Raw genomic sequence first — 23,650 nt, forward strand, 5'->3', positions numbered from 1 at the left:
GAAGGTTGGGCAATCTACTTCTGTAGTGATACCGCCCTTGGAAACCCAAGAAGGGGTCACTATGAGTCGGATCCAACTCGACAGCAGTGGGTGGTGGGTGGTGAGAGGAGAGGGCTTGTGTGAAGTTGTTCTGACCCTAGCTCCTTTACCATGACCTGACCAGGTCTGCCTCCATCCTCATCCCCCATCCTCCCTCCACCTCCACCTCCACCTCCAGCATCACACTCACCTCCAGAGGACTAGCCTTTCCCACCCTTGCCTCCCTCCTGGCCTGGGCACAGACCTTTAATTCCCTCTGCCTGGAACACTTTTTTTCCTCCACTCTGCTTTGCCCTGCTAACTCCCGCTTACCTTCAGGTCCAGGACCTGCACTGAATAGGAGGTCTGACGAGGTGCCCACTGGCTGTTCCTACATCTGGGCTTCCATCTCAGATTATCTATCTCCTTCTTACCTGTCTGCCTCCACCATGCTGTGAGCTTCAGGGGTGCAGGACCCTCCTTCACTCCCACTGAGTCCCCAGTGCCCTGCACAGTGTTGTACACTGATTTTCTGTGATTTTGTTGTGAAACCACACAACAATTTCAAGGTTTAGCCAGAACTAGAACCTAGGTGCCCCCTACCTTCACCCCAGGATAGGAATTCAAACCCTTGGACCAACCTCCTAGGTTACAGCTCCCCAATAAGTCTCTCTAGAACTGGATTTGTTCTCTGACAAGCCTGCTGGGGGGAATTCTAGGAGGGAGAGTGCGACAGCACTATGTTCAAGTCACTTGCTTTGCCACTTTTTACCTGTGTGGCCTTGAGCAAGCCCTTTTAATATGGCACTGAACCTCAGCTTCTTCCTCTGTCAATTGGGGGTTTTTAACAGCACCTGCTTCCAAGATGGTTCAGGTATTGTATGTATGAACACAGGTGAGGACTCAGTACCTGGAGGGTGTTCTTTCCAGCAACCTGGGGAACCAGGTGCTTGGGGAACCAGGGTTTGGACTTCCCTTCTTAACCCCTCAGGATCTCAGAACTTGGTCCATCTTGCTTTCCCTTGCCCCTCTCTGTCCTTCCATCTGGACATGACTCTGGTTCACAGTGATCTCACTAATGTCCATCCCATGCATTCACTGACCCAGAAACCCAGTCACCCTACTCTTCACTGCACCCCAGTCAGCTGCTCTCCTGCAGGGCCTGTGGCCACGCCCATGCTGCCATATGCCATCCTCTCTAACATCTGCTCATCCCTGTGCCTTTCACAGCTTCACTAACACCCCAGGAGTGGGAATGGGGTAACAATGATTCTGCCTTCTTTGGCTCACACCTGTAATCAGCCCATAGTGAGTAACAGCCTCTGAGGGTACACATGTGCTGTGCTCAACCCCCTGCCCTGAGTGGAGGCCCTGACCACCCCTACACTCCCTCACTGTCCAATGCATCCACCAGATATCAAGACATGTGGAGGATTCAAATTCAAAAGAGCTGCTATAAAAAACAAAAAGCATCTACATCCAAAGCCTCTGTCCTCTGGGGCTGGACACTCACCCCCACAACACTGCTACACAGTGAATCAACTAACGTGGATTGAGTCCCTACTATGTGCTATGCACGTCCTCCATATGTTATCCTATTGTGTAGTCTCAGGCACTCATTTTGTCCATGAGGTCATTGGGACTCAAGGAGATTGAACTGCCCAGGTTTGCATAAAAGTGCAAAGTAGGGTGTTGCTCATAACTTTCCTGGAACTTCCCTCCAACTCCACTGCTCCTAGGATCAATGTTCTCCATGAACTGGCCCCACCTACTTCCCCTCTGTTGCTCACTCCAGAAATGATTCTCACATTCCATGGCCCTACTAGGCGCTACTTGTGCTTTTTTACACATTCTACATTCTTCATCACATGTCATTCAACATCTACATCAGAGACAAAAAAGACAAAGACCCTTGCCCTCCTGAGCTCATGGGGGAGGTGGCAATAAACAATGAATATATGTTGTTGTTAGATGCCATCGAGTTAGTTCAACTCCTAGCAACACCATATACAATAGAACTTAACACTGCCAGGTCTTGTACCATCCTCACAGTTGTTACTGTGCTTGAGCCCATCCTTGCAGCCACTGTGTCAACCCATCTTCTTGAGGGTCCTCCCCTTTTTTGTTGTCTCTCTGCTTCACCAGGCATGATATCCTACTCCATGACTGAAGTGTGAGAGACAACACTGGCCATTCTCACTTCTAAGGAGCATTTTGGCTATACTTCTTCCAAAACAGATTTGTTTGCTCTTCTGGCAGTTCATGGTATTTTCAATATTCTTTGCCAACACCACAATTCAAATGCATCAATTCTTCTTTGTCTTCCTTAATCACTGTCCCACTTTCACATGCATATGAGCTACTGAAAATACCAGGGCTTGGGGCAGGCACACCTTACTTCAAAGTGACATCTTTGCTCTTTAACATTTCAGAGAGATCTTTTGCAGCAGATTTGCCCAGTGCAATTTGCCATTTGATCTCTTGACTGCTGCTTCCATGGGTGCTGATTTTAGATTCAAGTAAAATGAAATCCTTGACAACTTCATTTTTTCTCCCCATTTATCATGTTGTTGTTTATCGGTCCAGTTGTGAGGATTTTTATTTCCTTTATGTTGAGGTGTAATCTATACTGAAGGCTGTAGTCTTTAATCTTCATCAGTAAGTGCTTCAAGTCTTCTTCACTTTCAACAAGCAAGGTTATGTCATCTGCATATATGGTAATGACAGGTGCCACCACTCCTCTGTAAGTTTGTCATACCATAATAGCTTGTGTGTTGCTATGATGCTGGAAGTTATGCCATGGGTATTTCACATACCAGCAGGGTCACCTATGCTGGACAGGTTCCAGACTAAGCCTAGAAAGAAAGACCCAGTGATCTATTCCCAAAAACTAGCCAGTGAGAATCCTATGGATCACAACAAAAATTGTCTAACATAGTGCTGCTGCCTATGATGGAAGCCACTCAAAACCGACAGTGTTCATAACAGTGGATTCAAACTTACCAATGATCATGAAGATGGCACAGCTTGGGCAATGCTTCATTGTGTTGTACATAGGTTGCCATGAATTGGAGCTGACTCATGGCAACTAATAACAAAAACAACAGTAGTATCAGTAGTATGTTGGGTGGTGGAGGAAAGAACTAGAAGGGGAAAACAAAGATGGTCAGAAATGCCTCTGTGTGTGTGTGTTTGTGTGTGTGTGTGTGTAGGGGGCAGTAAACACTTCCTTCAGAAGATGAGATTCCAACAGACTTGAAGGAGGTTGGAGTGAACAGTGTGGATATCTGGTAGAAAAGCCTTCCAGGAAGAGGGAACAGCCTGTGCAAAGCTCTGATAGGGGGGTGTACCTGGCAGTTTGAAGGAAAAGCACAGAGGCCCTTATGGCTGACATGGAGTGAGCAAGGGGCAAGTGTAGGATGTGAAATCATGAAGGTGGAGGGGGAGCTGATCATGCAGGGCCTTCAGAGCATTGTAAGGGCTTTGGCTTTTACTCAGAGAGAAATGAGGAGCCATTGGAGTGTGGAAGTAACATGGCCAGATACAAGTCACTCTATTGATTGGTCTTATGGAGAAGAGATTGCAGGATGCCACGGGTTGAAGCAGAGAGAATAGCTAAGAGCAGTTGCAGCAACTCAGACACATGGTGATGGTGGCTTGGAGCAAGATGGTGGCAATGCAAGTGGTGAGAAGTTGTTATTTTAGATGTCCCCCCAATGTTATTTTTTTAATGTAAATATTACTGAAGTAGTTTATAAATATGGAATCTAGATGTATTTTGAAAGTAGTGCCAACAGATTGGATGTGGGATATGAGAAAAGAGGTTGACACCCAGAGTTTTGGTCTGAACAAGTAGAAGCCTGGAAATTTCCTTGGCTGAGATGGGGAGGCAGGTGGATGAGAGCTTGGAGTCTGTGAATGCTGAATTCTCTTCCATCCCTCTGCCTGGGAGGCTGTGAACACCCCACCTGGCCTCCTTTATTCCTCCCCATCTTTTAGGCCTTTCAAGTCTCAATGAGACAGTGAACCCCAGCATTCCTCTAGAGCTTTCCCTGACCCTCCCAGACTGTGGTCCTTGCTCCTCAGGCTGATTCTAATTGCCAGCATCTCCCACACTGTTTTGTAATTGCCTGTTTACTTGTGTCTGCCCCTGGTCTGAGAACTCCTTGGGGTCTGATGCATCTTTATTTCTCTACTCTAGTACAGAGCCTGGCTTGGAGTAGGTCCTCATTATGTATTTGTTGAATGAAAGAATAAATGATGGTCCTACAAGGAGAGCAGGTTTTCCCACAACCTGAGAAACCAGAAATCTCGGTGATTAAAGACCAATTATATCAGTGAGTTATTGTTGTTGAACAAACCACATCAAGATTTAGTGACTTAAAATAGCAACTTTTATTTAGCTGACAATTCTGCCTGTTGGCAGTTTCGGGTAGGTTCAGCTGTCTAGTTGTTTGGGTCTCAGCTGAGCTGTCTCCTGTGTCTGTGGTCAGCTATGGGTTAGCTCTGCTGAACTTAGCTGGGCTCTCCCACATGTCTGAAGTCTTGGCTGCGATAACTGGGCTGACCCAACTCTGAACCACGTGGGCTCTCATGCTCCAGCAGGTTAGCCCAGTCTTGTTCTCAGGATGGAGGCAGGGGCCTGAAGAGTGCACCTTGAGGTCTAGACTTGGAAATGATAAACCATCACTTCCACTACATTCAATTGACCACAAGATCAGTTAAGCCACAAGATCAATTCAGACTCAAGGGGTGGAGAAACAGACTCTACCTCTATTACATCGTGAAAGGCAAATGTGGTACAGTGAATGACTTAATATGGCTCTTCTAGCCATGGTCTTTGTGACACTCACCAGATGACTAGGTAGAATTACGAAAATATGAGGAGCTTGTGGCCCTCAGCTGGATTGAATAGCTTGTTAACAACGTAAATAAGGTGCATGGTACCCTTACGGACGGGGGACCATGGAAATAAGGTGTATGGACCCTAACATGGGGATTAGCCAGTTTTGCCATCTTGCTAGGCTTAAAATGAGCCACCCCAAGGATGGAAAGAGGTATCACATTATCATCAAAGAAAAGAGCTAGGAGGGGAGCATGTTCTTTGGACCTGAAATCCTTGTGCTGTGACAGCAGAGAGATAGAGGCAGTAGAACTAGGAGACCAGCATGAGACATTGCAGCAGACTTCACAGCCCAAGGAGCAAGAAAGCCAAGTGCCTTTGGGCAAGAGGCTTGCTTGTGGAGTGGGACGCCTCTCTGGACACCAGGAAAGCTAAGAGAGCTTTACAACACTTGCCTGAGCAGGGCAGAGGCCAAGGCCAGGGAGAAGCATAGCTGCAGCACCGAGAACAGGCTGTCTTGATTAAAGAACTATGTCCTGAGTTGTTTCTGATCCAGAATAATAACCTATTACTTCCCTAATAAACCTCATAATCATAAGTATTGTCTGTGTGCCCACTGCAATGCATTATTAAACCCAATAGAGAAGTAGTGAGTGCCATGGGAGGGACAGCTGGTATCAAAATTGGTAAAGAGGGTGGAGGGTGAAAGGATGTTTGACCTCTGCCTTATAGGAATCAGCCATAGCTGTTAATGTTGATGGTGATTTTCTCTTCCCCTCCTGAGGTTAGAGGAAGTCAGAAGACATATCCCCTATGCTCTTTTAGCAGCAAGGATACATACAGGGAGATGAGAACAATTATGGTCATTTTTGCAATCTTCCATACCAGTTGAGTATTGTAAATAACAGAATCCACCCAATTTAGATCACTTTAATATTTGCTAGAATGTAAATGTGATGCAACTAAAAGAAAAAAAAAAAATCAAAACTCACTGCCATCGGGTCATTTCCAAGTCATAGCGACCCCTCCTTGGGTTTCCAAGGCATATCTATATGGATGTAGATTGCCCAACCTTCCTTCCAAGGAGCGGCTGGAGGGGTTGAACCACCAGCCTTCTGGTTAGCAGTCAAATGCCTTAGGCACTATGCCACCAGAGCTCTCTTGATGCAACTAAGGGTTTCTTAATTTGGATGGAAAATTCAGGTACATCTTATTCCCCCCTCCCATCCCCTCTTTCTCTGTTTCTTTTTTTTATCTCTTCCTCCATTTCCTTCTTCCTTTACTCATATTCTGCCAAGATTCTGTTTCCCAGTGGTCATATTCCAGCCAAATACAGCTGACCACTAGGGCTGAACATAACATCTTTCTGGCCATGACATCCACTGGTAGCTGTGGGAGGTTAATGTTCTCATGATAACACTCTATCTTCTGAGAGCTGAAAATGGCATCAATCTCCCCACCCTCCCTTCCTGGGGGTTTATAGAAAGCAAAACTTGAGCAAATGAGAAACAAACTCCAAGTGTGCCCATGGGGTCCCTGGAGTATGTGCTAAGCCCTTGTCACCTCTGCTTTGATCCCAGCTAGATCTGGATTGTGGACCAAACTCTCAAGTCTGCCTTGCAACTGGATTTGGGGTGGGGGTGTGGGGAGAGCTTTGGGCAGACCCTGGGGCCTCTTCCCTCTCAGAAACTTCCAGAGATGAGGGACTGGGGAGATCTGTTTCCCCCATTGCTCATAGCACTTCCCACTTTCTGAACGTCTGTATTTATGTAAATGTTTGTGGTCTGTCTCCCTCTCTAGAATAAACACAAGCTCCATTGGGGCAGGAATTTCATCTGTTTCAATTGCTGATCTCCAACCCCCAGGTGCAGAATGACAAGGAATTCCCTGAGCCAAAATGTTGCTGGGTAAGTTGCCCCTTGCTCTTCCTCCTGGGAGGACTGGAGCCTGTTGGGGATGAGCTGGAAGGTTTCCCAGAAGTGTGACACTGGAGTAGATGCTGAAAGTCAAGGAGGACCCTATGACCTTCCTAGCACTGGAGCTTGCGCTTGCCACATCGAGGCCGGCTGGAGAACTGCTTGAAGTTCTTCTCATAGGTCGGTAGGCTCTCTTTGAAGCAGTACACAGATTGCTTGTCACACTCACAGGCCTTCATGCCACAGATGCAGCCAACACCAGAACCCAGGGCACATCCACCTGTAGAAAGACAGGGTCCAAAGGGTCATCGGGCGCTCCCAGCACATGCCCAGGGGTTGGTGCTAAGGTTGAGGAGAATGGAGAGCTTGATGCAAGAGGTCAAATATTACAATAGAAAGGAAAGAAACTGGGAAGCCCATGCTCTTCCATCACCACACTTGGAGATCCCACAAGTGTTGGAGTAAAGAGAAGGGTAGAAGGAAATCAGAGGGGAAAGGGAGCATGGGCTGATGTCGGTGGTGATCAGGTGGATGCCCTGAATTAGGCTGGGCTCAGCTGGGTGGTAGTCTTGATTGTTAGCAGCCCACAGGCTAAGGCAAACCAAAACCCAAAAGCCCATTGGCATCAAGTCAATTCTGACTCATGGTGACCCCATGGCCTTCAGAGTAGAACTGTTCCATAGGGTTTTCTTGGCTGTAATCTTTATGCTTACTGAAGGTGAAGAAGACTTGAAGCACTTACTGATGAAATCAAAGACTATAGACTTCAGCGTGGATTACACCTCAACATAAAGAAAACAAAGATCTTCACAACTGGACCAATAAGCAACATCATGATAAATGCAGAAAAGACTGAAGTTGCCAAGGATTTCATTTTACTTGGATCTGCAATCAACAGCCATGGAAACAGCAGTCAAGAGATCAAACAACATATTGCACTGGGCAAATCTGCTGCAAAAGTCCTCTTTAAAGTGTTAAAAAGCAAAGATACCATTTTGAGGCTAAGATGCAACTGACCCAAGCCATGGTATTTTCAATAGCCCCATATGCATGTGAAAGCTAGACAATGAATAAAGAAGACTGAAGAATTGATGCATTTGAATTGTGGTGTTGGCAAAGAATATCGAAAATATGGACTGCAAGAAAAATGAACAAATCTTTTCTTGGAAAAAGTGCAGCCGGAATGCTCCTTAGAAGCAAGAATAGCCAGACTTCACCTCTTATACTTTGGTCATGTTGTCAGAAGAGACCAGTCCCTGGAGAAGGATATTGTGCTTTGGTCAAGTAGAGGGTCAGCAAAAAAGGGGTGACCCTCAGTGAAATGTATTGACACAGTGGCTACAACAATGGGCTCAAGCATAGCAACAATTGTGAATATGGCACCAGACCAACCAGTGTCTCATTCTGTTGTACACAGTGTTGTTATGAGTTGAAGCAACTTGACAGCACCCACCAACAACCATGTTCACAGAAGTAGATTGTCAGGCCTTTACTTTTGTGGTGCTTCTGGGTGGTTTTGAACCTCCAACCTTTGGCTTAGAAGTTGAGAACACATGTTCGTGCCACCCCGGGACTAGGCCAAGATAATGAGATCTATTTTCTCAGAATGCCTGTCCTATTTCCAACTGCTTGCCTGACATCCCACCTGGATGTCTCTAGTATTTCAAACCTAAGAAGTTCAAAAGGAAACTCTTGCTCTATGGATGTTCCTCCACCCACCAAGCCTGTCCTTCACCTACATGCTCATCTCAGCAAATGGTACCACTTCCTACTCAAGCCAGAAAACCAGGAACTGACCTCGATTGCTCCCCTACTTTGACTTTTCACATCCAGTCCGCCAGCAAGTCTGATTGGTTTTCTCTACTTTTAAATTGTTTCATGCTCTGCCCTCTTGTCTCCATCTTCTTGGCCACTACCCAAATCCCTGTCATTGTCAACTCTTCTTTCCTAGTGAGAATAAACAGGGACCTTCTTAAAATGCACCATGAATCATGTTCACTTTCCTGCTTTAAGCCCTGCTGTGGTTTCCCATTATTCAGAGAAGAAATCCCAAGTCCTTGGTAAAGTCTACAAAGCAGGCTACCTGTGGGCTGACCCTTGCCAACCCCTTCTTTCTCATCAGCCTCCACTCTCCCATCCTCACTCTGCTGCAGCCACACTGGCCTCTTTTATGTCACATGTCTTATTCTATCTTATCCCAATGCCTTTGCACTTGGCTATTCTCTTTGTCTAAAATGCTTCTCCCTGGGATCTTCAAAAGGCTGAATCTATCCCACTCTCTAGGGATCACTGCAATTTTACCTCCTCAGACAGGCCCTCCCTGACCACTGGATCTACAGCTCTCTCCCGTTCTCTCCCTTACTTCCCTGTTTATTCCAGTCATAGTACTTTTCACAATCTGTAATTCTCTTTCATGCTTACTTGCTGATTGTCTGTGTCTCCTCAGTGGAGTGTAGGTTCCATGAGGCCAGGATTTTTTTCTGTCTTGTTCACCACAGTGTCCCCAGCATCCACAACAGATGCTGGTATATAGTAGGTGCTCAACAAACAGTCATTGAATACATGAATGAAGCCTCTATGGGCCTCTGGGATTGTGTGTCTGCCTTTTGGCTGAGTCACCACTAGGTGGGGATATTTTATTTAGTAGTCAGAGCTGCAATGCCCTGTGTGTGTGTGTGTGTGGGGGGGGTGCCAGTTTGTGCAGGTGTGTAAGGGGTGTTTAAGGCACATTTTCTTCTTTCCAGGTAACTCCACCCCAGGTCCACTGTCTTTTTAGGATTAGGAGGAGGATGGAGACACCCAGACTACACCCTGGTTTATGACTTTGGGCAAGTTACTTGATCTCATTTAGCTTTAGTATTTTCATCTATAAGGAGCCCCGGTGGTATGATGACTAAAGCACTCAACTGCTAACTGAAAGGTCAGTGGCTTAAACTCACCAGCCACTCCATGGGAGAAAGATGTGGTAACCTGCTTCTGTAAAGATTACAGCCTTGGGAACCCTACAAAGTAATTCTGTGAGTTGGAATCCCCTTGAAAACAATGGGTTGGGTTTTGGTTGTGGTATCCTCATCTATGAGGTAGAATTCTTGGCCTCTATGTGGGAGACCAAGGTTTGACTCAGGGCCAATGTCCTCATGCACAACCACCACTGGTCTGTCAGTGGAGGCTTGTGTGTGGCTGTGATGCTGAACAGTTTTCAGTGGAGCTTCCGACTCAGGCAGACTAGGAAGAAAGGCCTGGCAATTTCCTTCTGAAAATCAGCCAGTGAAAACCCCATGGCTCACAATGGTCTGATCCACAATTGATCATGAGGATGGCCCAGGACTGGGCAGCATTCTGTTCCATTGTGCATGGGGTTGCCATGAGTCAGGGGCTGTCTCAACAGCAGTTAACAACAACAATCCTCATATATAAAATGGTTATAAAATAATAGTGTCAAAATAAAGTATAGTGTCTATTTCATAGCATTGTCATGAGGCTTTATACTGTTGTTTACAGATGGAGTGGTTTAGATGTGCTTGGCACACAGAAAGTGCTCTATGAATGCATGCTGTTTTAAAGATGATGCCCTTTTAGCTTCATGTACTGAAAAAAGAAATACCCTCTTAACCTTTTTGTGACCCATGAAACATATAATGCTGACCTACATTTTCCACCTCTGGGGTTTAGTGGGAAGGTGCTATCCCACTTTTAGTATGTGCTACCACCTTGTGGGGGACTGTATAACTATGTGAATCTGAAGAAACAGACCTCATCCTACCAACTTCAGCACCAGAGACTCCCTTGGGACATATGTGTCCCACTAGTTGTATCAAAATATACATTACATTCAAAAAATTTATTTTTCACTTAACTCAAAATGCCATTCATTACTGAAAACACAGGGTTTCAACAAAAAAATTCAAAGCAGAAACTAATCCAGTCTTGAAAGGGTTAAGTTGGACCCAGTGCTGGCTAGAATCTGTTTGTTTGCCTTTCTCTGGCTCTGAAGTCCACAATTCCTGCAGGAAGCTGTCCTCCCACATCTCCTTGGAGACTTGATTTCTCAAGACATGTCAACACCCACCCTACGCTTCAGCCGCACCTCTCCGTTCACCCGCATGAAATATGTCAGGGATGTTCACGCCTCTGGGGCTTGGTTCCCGCAGCTCCCACTGTTCCTGATGCCTGGATCACCTTTGCCCTCCCACACCCCCCCATCTGTGAAAATCCTTCCAGAAGCATCAAGCTTAGCTCCCCAAGGGAGTTCCTCCAGAGACCCCATCCCCATCCATCTCTTTTTCCTCTTCTGTCCCTAGCACATCACTTTCTCCCTCCCAGAGCAGCGGCTGTGGTCAGCAGGGGAGCCCACCAGTCCTGTGGGGCTGGTTCCCTGCCCCATCCATCCTCACTCTACTCCCAAGGGCCCTGACACCCTGGTGCTGTCACTTTGGAAACCCAAAGTCAGACGTTTCTCCCACCTTTCCTCAGCCACTGCCTCTCCCCTTCTTTCTCATCCTTCCCTCTTTCCATTTCTTTGTCTTCCATTCCTTATTTCTTCTCTTCCATCCTGTCTTTCTTTCATCTCTAATCTCTAAACCTCTTTCTTCCTCATTCTCTCATTCCCCTCTCCCTTTCTTGCTTTTCCTTCCTATCTTTTCTAATGCATGGAGTACCGTTTTCTCTGTTCTACCTCAAATGGTCTATCTAGTCCTCAAGCCCTCTGAGACTGGGGGTTCCCATGAGTCAGGGGCTATCTCAACAGCAGCTAACAACAACAATCCTCATATGGTCTATAGCTTCATTTCTATGGGCATCACTCTGTCACAGTAGGACCAGGCCTGACATAACCTGGAAGAAGAGGGAGCCCTGGGCCAAGGAATGTCATCTTTGGCAGCCTAGATCCAGATCCTGCATCTCCCAGTTTGCTGATAAAGAGACTGAGGCACAAAGAAAGGAGGTTACAACTTTAAGACATCCCACAAAATACACTTCTACAAATGAGGCCAGGCAGGCAGGTCTGCATTCCTGCTGACGGCTAACCAAGACCCACTGCCAGGCCCCTGAATGTGTGTGCCCTGGCCTTGGTCACAGCCTTCTCTAAATTCTCTCCCTGAGGGCTTCTGTACAGTCTCAGGGCTTTAAATACCATCTGAGCATTGATGACTTTCAAGTTCTCAGTTCCTGCCCAGACTTTTCCTGGCCTCAAATATGCACGCATCTTCCTGATACCCTTTGGAGGTCTGCTCTGCATCTCAAACACAAAATGGCTCACACCCAACTCTGGTTCTTTTCTTCCTCTCCCCCCATTTCCCACGCTCAGAAGATGGTACACTATCCATGGCTGCTCAGGCCGAGAACCTAGGACCCATCCTCTCCTTCCTCCACCTACATTCAATCCAGCAGCAGGACTCTCCCTCCAAAGCACACCCAGCATCTGACACTTCCCTCCCCACCACTGCCACCACCTGGCCCAAGCCACAATCTCTTTTCCCATTGCTACTGAAATGGCCTCCTAATGAGCCTTCCTTTTTCCTCTCTGGCTTCCCTCCTCTGCACAGCAGCAGAATGATCTTTCTAAAGCAAAATGAGAGCATATCACTCCCTGCTTCCCACTGCAATGGAGGCATGTCCGCCCAGCCCCGCAGGAGCTGCTCCCAGCCTAGCTCCTAGCCTCATGCCCCTCCTTCTCAAGACTCCTCTGCTCCTGCCACCCTAGCTCTGACCAAATGCCACCTCCCTAAAGAAGCCTTCCTCGACCACCTTCCCTGTCTATCATTCTCTATTTCATTTCATAGCACTTGTCATTGTCAGATGTACTTTTATTTATAAATAACTTTATAGGAGCTCTGGTGGGGCAGTGATTAAGGCATTCAGCTTCTAACCAAAAAGTCAGCAGTTCAAAACCACCAGCTAATCTGTGGGAGAAAGATGTGGCAATCTGCTCCCATAAAGATTTACTGCCTTTGAAACCCTATAGGGCAGTTCTACTCTATGAGTTAGAATTGACTTGATGGCAGCGGGGTTGGTTAGTTGCTGCCTTTATTTATGAGTGCATTATGGTCCATCTCCCCCCTGGAATGCAAACTCCTGCAGAGCAAGGACTTAGTCCTTTCCATTTCTGATTTCCAGACTCCATCAGACGGCTGTCTAACACCCAGCGGCTGCTCCATCAGTATTTGCTGACTGCGGAGTCCCTGGATGGTGCAAACATTTAACCTATTTGGCTGCTAACCAAAAAGTTTGTGTTCACCAGATGTACATCCAAAGAAAGGCCTGGAGACCTACTTCCAAAATTCCAGCCATTAAAAACCCTATGGGCACAGTTCTATTCTGACACACATGGATTGACAGCAGCTAGTTTGGCTTTGGTTTGCACTGGCTGGAGGCAGCTCTGGGGCAGTGTAAAGAGCCTGGCCCTAGGATTCAGAAAGCCAGGCTCTGGTTCCATATCTGCTGCTCGCATGCTGCATGATCCTGGGTTATCATTTCCCCACTATCAGTCAGTTTCTTCAGCTTTCAAGTGGGGATAAAAATATTGCAGTGCCTATCTCATGAGCTTTGCATTCAGTCACCCACTCACTAAGCAAGCCTGTGTCGAGTTCCTAACATGTGTCTGGCCTGTGCTAGGAACTGGGAGGTCAGGTGGGAGCAAGCAGGCCCACACACAACAGTGCCAGGAACATCGGTCTCTGCGGACTCTGGAGAACACGTCCCAGAGCCAGGCAGGCTGCTCTCTCCTTGCTCAGGATGTCCACGCTGGTTGAGGGGAGAGTCTGTACACTGATAAGTCAACAGGATGACTGCAGATAGAAACACTAGGAGAGAACATGGATGATGTGTCAGTGCGTGGAGGTGGTGGTGAGGAATACATTCAGTAATGCACGTGAAAGGTCTCTGCAAACTAGGAATTCCAAGGGTTACCCTTATTATTGGTTAAGTGCTCAGCTGCTAACCAAAAGGTTGGCAGTTCTTATCCACCCAGCAGCTCCACGGGAGAAAGACCTGGCGATCTGCTTCCATGAAGATCACAGCCTAGAAAATCCTATGGGGCAGCTCAACCCTGTCACATGGGGTCACTATGAGTTGAAAACTTGCTTAATAGCACACAACAATAGCACCACCCTCATTACCATGCCCCTTGGCATAGGGAGAGAGGTGGATGGTAGTGGGGAAGTTGGCTGGGACCTGATCTTTGCCTCCCACTGCCAGGCCCCTCCCCACACAACACATGCATGCATGTGTGGGTGGAGAGGGGGTGTCACTGCTGGGTGATCTGTAAGTCCCTTGCAAATGCCAAGTACTTATGTAAGCCCCCCACAAAGGAGGGATAACAATCTCACAGGTTGCCTAAGGGCAGCCATAGCCATCAGGTAGCTCGGCCTCCAGGCTCAGATTACAGCCTTTCTGGACACTGATCTCCTGGTGACATTTAGAGACATGGACAGACCAAGTTGTTTTTTTCCTTTCCCTCCCCTGCTCACCAACTGCATCCCAGAGCGGTTGCTGGTTGCTAGGTAACCTGGGACCAGGCTTGGGTGCAGGATTTCAAATTCAAGGAGGCTGGGGACTTGGTTAACCCTTGCAGGGATAGCTCTTTGAACAGGCAGAACTGTGGGTGGGGGAAGAGATTTGATCCTGCGAACAGTTAATGATATTGCCTGAGGGGATGTAAGTCCAAAGGAGGTGTATCAAAGAAATTCTTGAAAGGTAATAAAGAAAATCCCAGTGCTTCCCCACAAAGTAGAAGGGAAAAGAAAACTTAGAAGAAAAAAAAATCTCAGCATCTAAAAGAAAGGGCATAAAGTAAGGACCCATGTGCCAGACCTTTTCATTGAGTTATTCCAGTCAATCCTGGAAGTCAAGATGAGTAGCTCCATTTTACAGGTGTGTAGACTAAGGCCCAGGGTGGTTTGTCCAACTACCCGGTCAGAAGAAGTGAAGCTGGGGTTAGGATCGAGCTCTGCCAGACTCCAAACCACGTGCTCACTCCAGGCATCTTACCAGGAATGGAAAGATACAGAGCCTTCCAGAAGAGCAAACTTTGTCTGCCTGTCCTCCCTGGGTATAGTCTGCTAGAGCCCAGCAAGACTTAGACCTGTGTGTGAGCCCTGAAGGCAAGCACAAACACATCATCCTCAAGCCACTGGGCTGGGTGGTGGAGGCAGGAAGACGAGCTCTGGGTAAGACGTCCTGTGTCCAAATCTTAGTACTTATTTCCCTGACTGTTTGACTTGGCCAACTCAGTTAGCCTCTTTGAACCTCAGGAATCCTCTTCAACAATGGGATGAATAATCCCTCCTTCAAAGGTTTGAGGAGCTCTGGGTTAAGCATTTGGCTGCTAACTAAAAGGTCAGTGGTTTGAATTCTCCAGCTGCTCTGTGGGAGAAAGATGAGACAGTCTGCTCCTGTAAAGACTGACAACCTTGGAAACCCTATGGGGCAGTTCTACTCTGCCCTAAAGGGTCACTGAGTCAGAATCGACTTAATGGTAGTGGGTTTGATTTTCAAAGGCTTATCATGCAGGCTTTTCCAACCTGTCATCTGCAGTGGAATCTCTGCCAAGATGTACATTTTCATAAGACCCCAAAAGAGGAAGACCATCACCCTCGCAGTTGAATGCTCAGATACAATAGAAAATATAAAAGCCAAAATCCAAGATAAAGAGGGAATTCCTCATGATCAGCAAAGACTGGTCTTGGTTGACAAGCAACTGAGAAGATGGAATACTTAGGCTATCACATTCAAAGGAGACCACTTGTTGTCTTGTGTTGAGACTTCATGGTGGTGCTAAGAAAAGGAAGAAGTCTTACACTACTCCCAAGGAGAATAAGCATAAGAGAACGAAGGTGAAGCCAGCTGTCCTGAAATACTATAAGCATTGTATAAATACAATGGCAAAGGACAAAATGAGCCACCTTCGTCAGGAGTGTCCTTCATGTGAATGTGGTGCTGGGGTTTTTAATAGCTGGCCACTTTGATAGACATCACCGTGGTGAGTCCTATCTGACCTACTGGTTCAACAAACCAGAAGACTAGTAATTGTGTGTGGGTTAATGTTGCTAAATAGAAGACATAAAGTGAAAGAAAAAAAAAAAGGGGGGTGGTGGTGGTTTATCCCGCAGGTTCAGCCTCTATCACAGATGTTCCTAGGCTGCAGCTGTTACTATTACACCTATTTGATGGATGAGAAAACTCAGCCCCCAAAACTCAGGCCAGGCAATATGTTCCAGGGCCCCGGAAAGGCTCAAGATGCAGGTGTTGTAATCTTGGATAAAATGTTACCCTCTGGGCCTTGGCCTCCTCATCACTATAACCAGGGCTTGGTCTCGGTAGTCTCTAAGGGTGCTTTCAATTCTGGAGTTTCCCCAAGATTGTGAATGCAGGAGATCAGGGTCTGCCTTGAATTCTGTGTCTCTGGCCCCTGGTGCAGCACTGTCCCTGGATAAGCACTGGTAGGTGTTCAGACAGTACTTGTTGTTGTTGTTGTTGTTTGCTGTCGAGTCGGCCCCGACTCATAGCAGCCCCTCCTTGGGTTTCCGAGGCAGTATCACTACAGAAGTAGGATTGCCCAACCTTCCTTCCGAGGAGTGGCTGGTGGGTTTGAACCTCCAGCCTTCTGGTGAGCAGTCAGGTGCCTTAGGCACTATGCTACCAGAGCTCCTAGTACTAGGCCAGTGAATTATTGTGCCCAGGACTCTTTGAGATTTCAGCACATATCAGACGTAGACGCAGGATTAGAGCACAGCTCTCCTGACTCCCAGCCCTGTGCCTGGGAGCAGGGGCTTGGTAGGGTGTGTGTGTGGGGGGGATGGCAGGGGTCTGCCTGTATTCACTGGCTAGGTCAGTTGTGGAGGGGGTGCAGATGCCCCCAGGGGTGATGGGAAGCCTCCACCCTTGCTGACTTCCTGAACAAGCCTCTGGAGTCCAGCAAGGCTGCAGGAGCAACAAGGCTTCCGCTCAGCAGGAGGCAGTGTATGAGGAAAGTCCAGCCCAGGCTACAGGCTTTCCCCTCTCACTCGCCCATGCCTGCTTCTCCTCTGTCACTAAGCATTTGCCAATCCAAGGTCAGTTCCTAGGCGTCACCTCCTGGGGCTCCAGCCTCTTCCTTGGTCACTTTGTTCCATTCTTCTCTATCTCCTGGGGCTCTGGTGCTCCTCATCAGAGAACAGGGTGAAGCACAGAAGCGTGCCCAGGCCAGGCCCCATGCAGGGAAACCACCGTAGGACCTGAGGCTAAAGGCCTGATCCCTCCCTCAGGGCACCCTTTTCCTTCGTTAGTCCCACACTACATGGGAGCATCATAGGAGAAAACAAAAAACTCCAACTCACTGCTATGGAGGCAATTTGACTCATAGCGACCCCTCCTTGGGTTTCTGAGGCAGTATCTCTATGGAAGTACATTGCCCAATCTTCCTTCCGAGGAGTGGCTGGTGGGTTTGAACTGCCAGCCTTTCGGTTAGCAGTCAAATGCCTTAGGCACTACGCCACCAGAATACCCCTGAATACTTTGTCTCCAAAAGTGATGCCTTTTCAACCACTTGCAGGTAACATGTCAAGGTCGAGACAAAAAAAGTGGGAGGAAGCCATATGAAAGTGAGACAATCGGCTGGACTAAGTAGAGGGTTTGAGGGGTCCCTGTGTTATGTGACCACCCCCTGACTGAAAAACAGCCAGGCTTGCAGCCCTCCAGTGTGGATAGAGAAGGGTGGGAGGTAGTGCCTTGGGGGTAAGACATCATATGCAAAAATAAAGCAATACTTTGGGGGCAACCTCTTCCAGCCCCCTCTCCACTACCCCTACTCCCAGGCCCTGGTCCTTCTCATCTACTAGTTACGGTCTTGGGTACCCCAGAAGACACACTTTGCTTGAGGCCTGTGATTGTTCATTGTCAGAGAGCTCCAAGTTGAGAAGTGCCCATGACCTCACATGAGAATAAAAGAGGGCTCTTAACCTGTTGACAGTGCGATGGCGCAGGGGGAAGAGCCCTGAGTAGCCACCCGAGCTGAAGCTGGCTCCCTGCTGCAGGGTTTCGAGCCCCAGTTTATCCAGTCTAGGTCTCACAGCTGGTGCAGGGGGATTGCCCAGTCCTACCTCTTGGTCTTGATGCAAACACAGAGCTGGAGCTCTATGTTTAGGGTGTTGGGGATACCTGGGGTCTGAGTGCTAAGCACCCAGTATGAGGAAGTACAAATCTCCACCCCACACTCCCCACCCAGGAGAACAGTCAAGGAGATGATAGTTCTCTGACCCGGGAGGAGACAGATGGACTCCAGGAAAACTTATAACCGGGAATAAATATGCGTGGGGTGGTGGTGGTGGTAAGTGAGTCATGCAACCCATGGGGCCAGGTAGGAGGAGTTGGCCCCATGACCACTGGCTCTCAGGGGCAGCCAGACCCCTGGTTACACTGGAGTGGTGCTGCTCCCCCAGAAGGCAGTTGCCTAGAGCCTTCAAATGGCTTGCTCTTTAGAGTCTGAACTCACCCTATCCACACTCACCAGCCCCAGACAGGCTCCAGGATAACGGGGACCACACCCTATGTCTTGGATACTCAGCCCACCAGCCCACCTTCCCCCTTGCATGGTTTCAACACTATACTCGGTTCCTTCCCTTCCCCTCCTGCTTACTTTCCTGTCCCCACAGCACTTATCACAGTGCCTGGCATGCAGTTGCCCTTAAAAAATATTTGTCCTTGTGTAACACATGACAAACAAAAAGGGGAATGTTCACAACAGCAACAGTTGCCAAGGGAAGCTGCAGAATTCAATGTAACCTCAAAGCAACAAATATTTATTGAGCATCTACTATGTCTGGTAAGGAGCTCTGGTAGCGTGGTGCCTAAGGCACTTGACTGCTAACCAGAAGGCTAATGGTTCAAACCCACCAGCCACTCCTCAGAAGTATGGCTGGGCAAACTACTTCCGTAGTGATACCGCCTCGGAAACTCAAGGAGAGGTCGCTATGAGTCAGAATCGACTCAATGGCAGGGAGTTTGGTTTTTGGTACTATATCTGGGGGTATAGTGGGTAAGGCATTTGGTTGCTAACCAAAGGTCAGTGATTCAAACCCACCAGTTGCTCCACAGGAGGAAGGTGAGGCAATCTACTTCTGTAAAGATTTACAGCCTTAGAAACCCAATTGGAGTCACTATGGTTGGAATAAACTCAATGGCAGTGGGTTTTATTTTTAATGTAACAAAGGAGCCCTGGTGGCTTAATGGTTAGGTGCTCCACTACTAACTGAAAGGGTGGTGGTTTGAAGCCAGCCAGTGGCTCCATGGGAGAAAGACCTGGTGATCTGTTTCTGTAAAGACTGCAGACTAGACAATCCTATGGGGCAGTTGCCCTCTGTTACCCGGGGTCACTAGGAGTCAGAATCAACTTGATGGTACCCGACAACAACTATATAGCAGGCATATGCTTTGTGCTCAGGGAAGGTGATGGAGATCCAGCTGTGGGCAGCAGAGGCCAGAGACACAAGGACTCTCCAGGAACCTCTTCCCACCGCAAAGCACTTGGAAACATCTCATTTCCTAAAAGTTCTCTGCATCAACAAGAGGGTAGACATTAAGTTAAGGCCTGAGTTCAAATATGTATCCCTAAGAGAAGGCTACTCACAGACCACAGTGTCGTTGACGATGTGGAACTGATAACTGTTCAACACGGGCTGGCAGCCGAGGTGTTTCAGCTTCTCATAGCAGCAGTCATGTGCCAGGCAGCACCTGGGGGCCAGGGAAGAGGGAGAGAGGGCATTTCCAAGATGCAGGTGGAGGTTCCTGGGGAATCAGCTGGGGGACCTTAAGTAGGAACAGGGAAGGGCCCACCTGCCTCCTCCCCTGGATGAGAAGGCGCTGAAGGTGGGAAGGGGGATTCTGATCATACATAACCACTACCATCATGGAGCCCTTTCTAGAACCTGTTGCTAGCTCATTCGCTCCCCAAAACAACCCTATAAAGCACTATCATTGTTCCCATTTTATAGGGGAAGAAACAAGATTCAGAGAGGTAAGTTTCACAAAATTACACAAGTAGAAAATTATGAACCCCAAATACAAATGTAGGTCTTTGTGACTTTCATTCAACACATTTTTTCTGAACATCTACTATGTGCCAAGCGCTGTGATAGTCTCTGAGGAAACAATTGTCAGCAAGAGCTGACCCAGTCCTTGCTCTTCTGTCACTCACAGTCCGCAAAGGGCTGGGGGTTGGAGGGGAAGGCATTCAATAAGAGAAGACAGGCAGAGAACAGCTCCCACAATCCATCCCCTCCACTTCAGCCAAAGGACAGAAACACGGAGATGCAGCGTCTGACCTGGGATTCAAATCAAAGATAAAAGAAAATGGTCTGGCTGATGCCCTGGGCACGGCACCTCTGGCTTTTCCTTTTACATTTCCATCAGCAAGCACACTCTTTGCTGTTTTTTATCTTTGGTTGCTTCTGTTGTTAGGTGCCATCGACTTGGCTCCGACTCAGTGACCCTATGTACAACAGAAAGAAACACTGCCCAATCCTGTGCCTGACTCACAATTCTTGCTATACTTAAGCCCATTGTTGCAGCCACTGTGTAAATCCATCTCGTTGAGGGTCTTCCCCTTTTTCACTGACCCTCCACTTTACCAAACATGATATCCTTCTCCAGTGAATAGTCCCTTTTGACCACATGACCAAAGTAGGCGAGACAAAGCCTGTCCATTCTTGCTTCCAAGGAGCATTCTGGCTACACTTCTTCCAAGACAGACCCGTTCATTCTTCTGGGAGTCCAGGGTACTTTCAGTATTCTTCACCAACACAACTCAAAAACACCAACTCTTCTTTGATCTTTCTTATTCTTTGTCTGCTTTCACATGCATATGAGGCTACTGAAAACACCGTGGCTTGGGTTAGGTGCACCTTAGTCATCAAAGAGACATCTTTGCTCTTTGGCACTTTAAGGAGGTCTTTTGCAGCAGGTTTGCCCAATGCAATACATTGTCTGATTTCTCAACTGCTGCTTCCATTGGTGTTTACCATGGAACCAAGTAATATGAAATCTTTGACAACTTCAATCTTTTCTCCATTTATTCTGATGCTGCTTATTGGTCCATTTGTGAGGATTTTCATTTTCTTTATGTTGAGGTGTAATCCAAACTGCAGACTGAAGTCTTTAATCTTTATCAGTAAAGATTAAAGTCACCCTCACTTTCAACAAGCAAAGTTGTGTCATCTGCATATGGCAGGTTCTTAACGAGTCTTCCTCCAGTCCTGATACCACATTCTTCATATAGTCCAGCTTCTTGGCCTATTTGTTCAGCATACAGATTGAGTAAGTATGGTGAAAGGATAAAATCCTGACACACTCCCTTCCTGATTTTAAACCATGCAGTATCCCCTTGTTCTATCTGAATGAAAGCCCCTGGTCTATGTACAGGTTCCTCATGAGCATATTTAATTGTTCTGGAGTTCCCATTCTTCTCAGTTATCCATAATTTGTTATGATCCACTCAGTCTAATGCTTTTGCATAGTCAATAAAACACAAGTCAACATCTTTCTGGTATTCTTTGCTTTCAGCTAAGGTCCATCCAACATCAGCAATGATGTCCCTTGTTCCATGTCCTCTTCTGAATCCAGCTCATATTTCTGGAAGTTCCCTGTTGATGTACTGCTGCAACTGTTTTTGAATTATCTTCAGGAATATTTTACTTGTGTGTTATATTAATGATATTGTTTGACACTTTTCACATTTTGTGGGATCATATTTCTTTGGAATGGGTACAAATATGGATCTCTTCCATTCAGTCAGCCAGGTAGCTGTCTTCCAAATTTCTTGGCATAGATGAATAAGTGCCTCCAGTGCAGCATCCATTTTTTGAAACATATCAGTGGGTATTCTGTCAATTCCTGGATCCTTGTTCTTTGCCAATTCTTTCAGTGCAGCTTCAACTACTTCCTTCAGGACCATCAGCTCTTGATCATATGCCATTTCCTGAAATAGGTGAATACCAACCAATTCATTTTCGTACAGTGACTCTGTGTATTCCTTTCATCTTCTTTTGATGTTTCCTGCATCATTCAATATTTTGCCCATAGAATCTTCTAATATTGCAACTTGAGGCTTGAATTTTTTCTTCAGCTCTTTCAGCTTGAGAAATGCCAAGTATGTTCTTTCACTGACATTCATAAGGTTTTCATTGGCCAATACTTCTTTGAGAAGTGGGTGGCCCTTTACTTCTTCTGAGTCTGTCTCAGTCTAGAAGCTCCACTGAAACCTGCCCACCATGGGTGACCCTGCTGGCATTTGACATATTGGTGGCATAGCCTCTAGCCTCACAGTAAGCCACCACAGTATAACAAACTGATATAGATGAGTGGTTAGTTGGGCTAAATTTTATTACCAGCCTTTGGACTTGAACAGTGAGGGACAGAGTGTTGGGGAAAGAGCATGGCTTTTAACACAAGCAAATTCTTGTTCAAATTCTGACTTTACCAATAAAAGGCTGCAGGTCTTAGGGTAGGTTTAGTAACTTTTGTTCTTGGATCCTCAATGTCCTACTCTATAAAGTGGGTGCATCTTGCCTTGTACCATCTTTGTGGAGATTAAATTAGGCTTTGTGTGCCAATCACCAATTCCAGTGCTCAGCACATGGCAGGCATTTCATGATGACCAGTTCCCATCCAGGACTCTGGGGTCCTTCTAGCCAGGATATTGCACAGTCCTATGAGCTCGACTCAGAGCAATCAAGCCCGAGGAGTGGTATTTCAGGCCTTGCTATGGGAACATATTTATCTACATTAGGTGGACTGTGGCTAGGAATGAGCCATGTTGCTTTCTTATTTTTTCAAATGAAATGACAAACTTTCCTGTTTCCTATCTCTCCACGCCCTCACCAGATCACACCAACCTCCAGTTTTTCTGGGAACTCACATGCCACCTCCCACACACCCCATCTTCACGAGTAGGCCCTGGCAACCAGGTTTGTACCCTGGGACTCCATCCAGATGGACAATTTTTCCAAACTGGGCCACTCAGATCCTCCGTCCCGGAATTTGGAATTAGGGCACAGAGATATCGAGTCAGTCTTGCTGGGCCTATAAACCTAAAAACTGAGCAGCTGAGGGAAGACTACATTTGTCACGAGGACTGAGCAGTGAGAAAGTTTCTAGTGCTCTGGTCAGGATCGGCTATACAATTTGCAGGGTCTAGTGCAAAATGAAAACATAGGGCCCCCTGTTCAAAAAGTAAGAATTTTAAGACAGTGACAACAGAGAAGTAAACCAAGTGCAGTGCCTTCTGAATGTGGGGCCCATGCGACTGGGCTGGTCACATGCCCAGGAAGACAGTCCTGGCTCTGAATTCCTGAAGACCTCCCCCTGGCTCCCACTCACTGTTTTCCTAAGCTTGACTGAGTTGGTTTCTGTTAACTAATCCTAGTGTCTTCTCCATGCTTCAAATCAAATGGAGGAAGCTCGGTGCCTTGGCCGTGGGCACTCACCTGTCAGTGTCATCCACAGGGGTTCCTTTGCCCCCAAGCCCACAGTAGCATCCATATCCATAATAGGAGAAGAAGGCACTCCGCCCCGTGGCATGTTTGACCATCCTCTGAAACTGCCAGAAGCTGCTCTGGGTGGGAGCCATCACTGCCAATGTGAAAATGAGGGGAAAAAAGGTGCAATGAGAATGATGCCCCCTTGACTTGCCCTAATGTTTACATCCTGGGTATCATGAAAACCCTAAAATGCAGTGCATGGGTGCAGCTGGCATTTTTAGCCCCTTTAATGAGGAAGAAAATAGGATCAGATTTACCTCCATAAATCTGTTGCTTTCTTGCTAAACCTGGATGCAAACCCAGTTTCCATGACCTTTGGGACAATGCTCTACTGTCAACCACAGTCTCCGCCCCAGAAAAGTGGA

The 23,650-nt window shown here is 47.1% G+C and overlaps 1 protein-coding gene and 1 pseudogene across 1 annotated transcript; one reads left to right on the forward strand and one right to left on the reverse strand.

The window, feature by feature from the left end:
• Nucleotides 1–6,890: 6,890 nt before the first annotated feature.
• PLA2G2C (phospholipase A2 group IIC) lies at nt 6,891–23,374 on the reverse strand. The gene is made up of 3 exons (XM_007935864.1): nt 23,235–23,374; nt 19,379–19,506; nt 6,891–7,057 (listed from the first exon to the last, which is right to left on the reverse strand). Exons 1-3 carry the CDS (start codon nt 23,372–23,374, stop codon nt 6,891–6,893), a joined length of 435 nt encoding a protein of 144 aa, XP_007934055.1.
• LOC103192648 lies at nt 15,326–15,798 on the forward strand (annotated as a pseudogene).
• Nucleotides 23,375–23,650: the final 276 nt, after the last annotated feature.

Source organism: Orycteropus afer, unplaced genomic scaffold (genome assembly GCF_000298275.1).
Source record: "Orycteropus afer afer isolate SDZICR_OR568_19922 unplaced genomic scaffold, OryAfe1.0 scaffold00031, whole genome shotgun sequence".
Taxonomy (NCBI): domain Eukaryota; kingdom Metazoa; phylum Chordata; class Mammalia; order Tubulidentata; family Orycteropodidae; genus Orycteropus; species Orycteropus afer.

What these genes read in the sequence shown, in the direction of transcription:
- PLA2G2C (XM_007935864.1), bottom strand. Translation starts at nt 23,374, where the DNA reads ATGGCTCCCACCCAGAGCAGCTTCTGGCAGTTTCAGAGGATGGTCAAA. An exon ending in ACCCCTGTGGATGACACTGA is followed by an intron (nt 19,507 to 23,234) that starts CAGGTGAGTGCC and finishes TGGAAATGCCCT; the next exon opens with CTCTCCCTCTTCCCTGGCCC. An exon ending in CGTCAACGACACTGTGGTCT is followed by an intron (nt 7,058 to 19,378) that starts GTGAGTAGCCTT and finishes GTCTTTCTACAG; the next exon opens with GTGGATGTGCCCTGGGTTCT.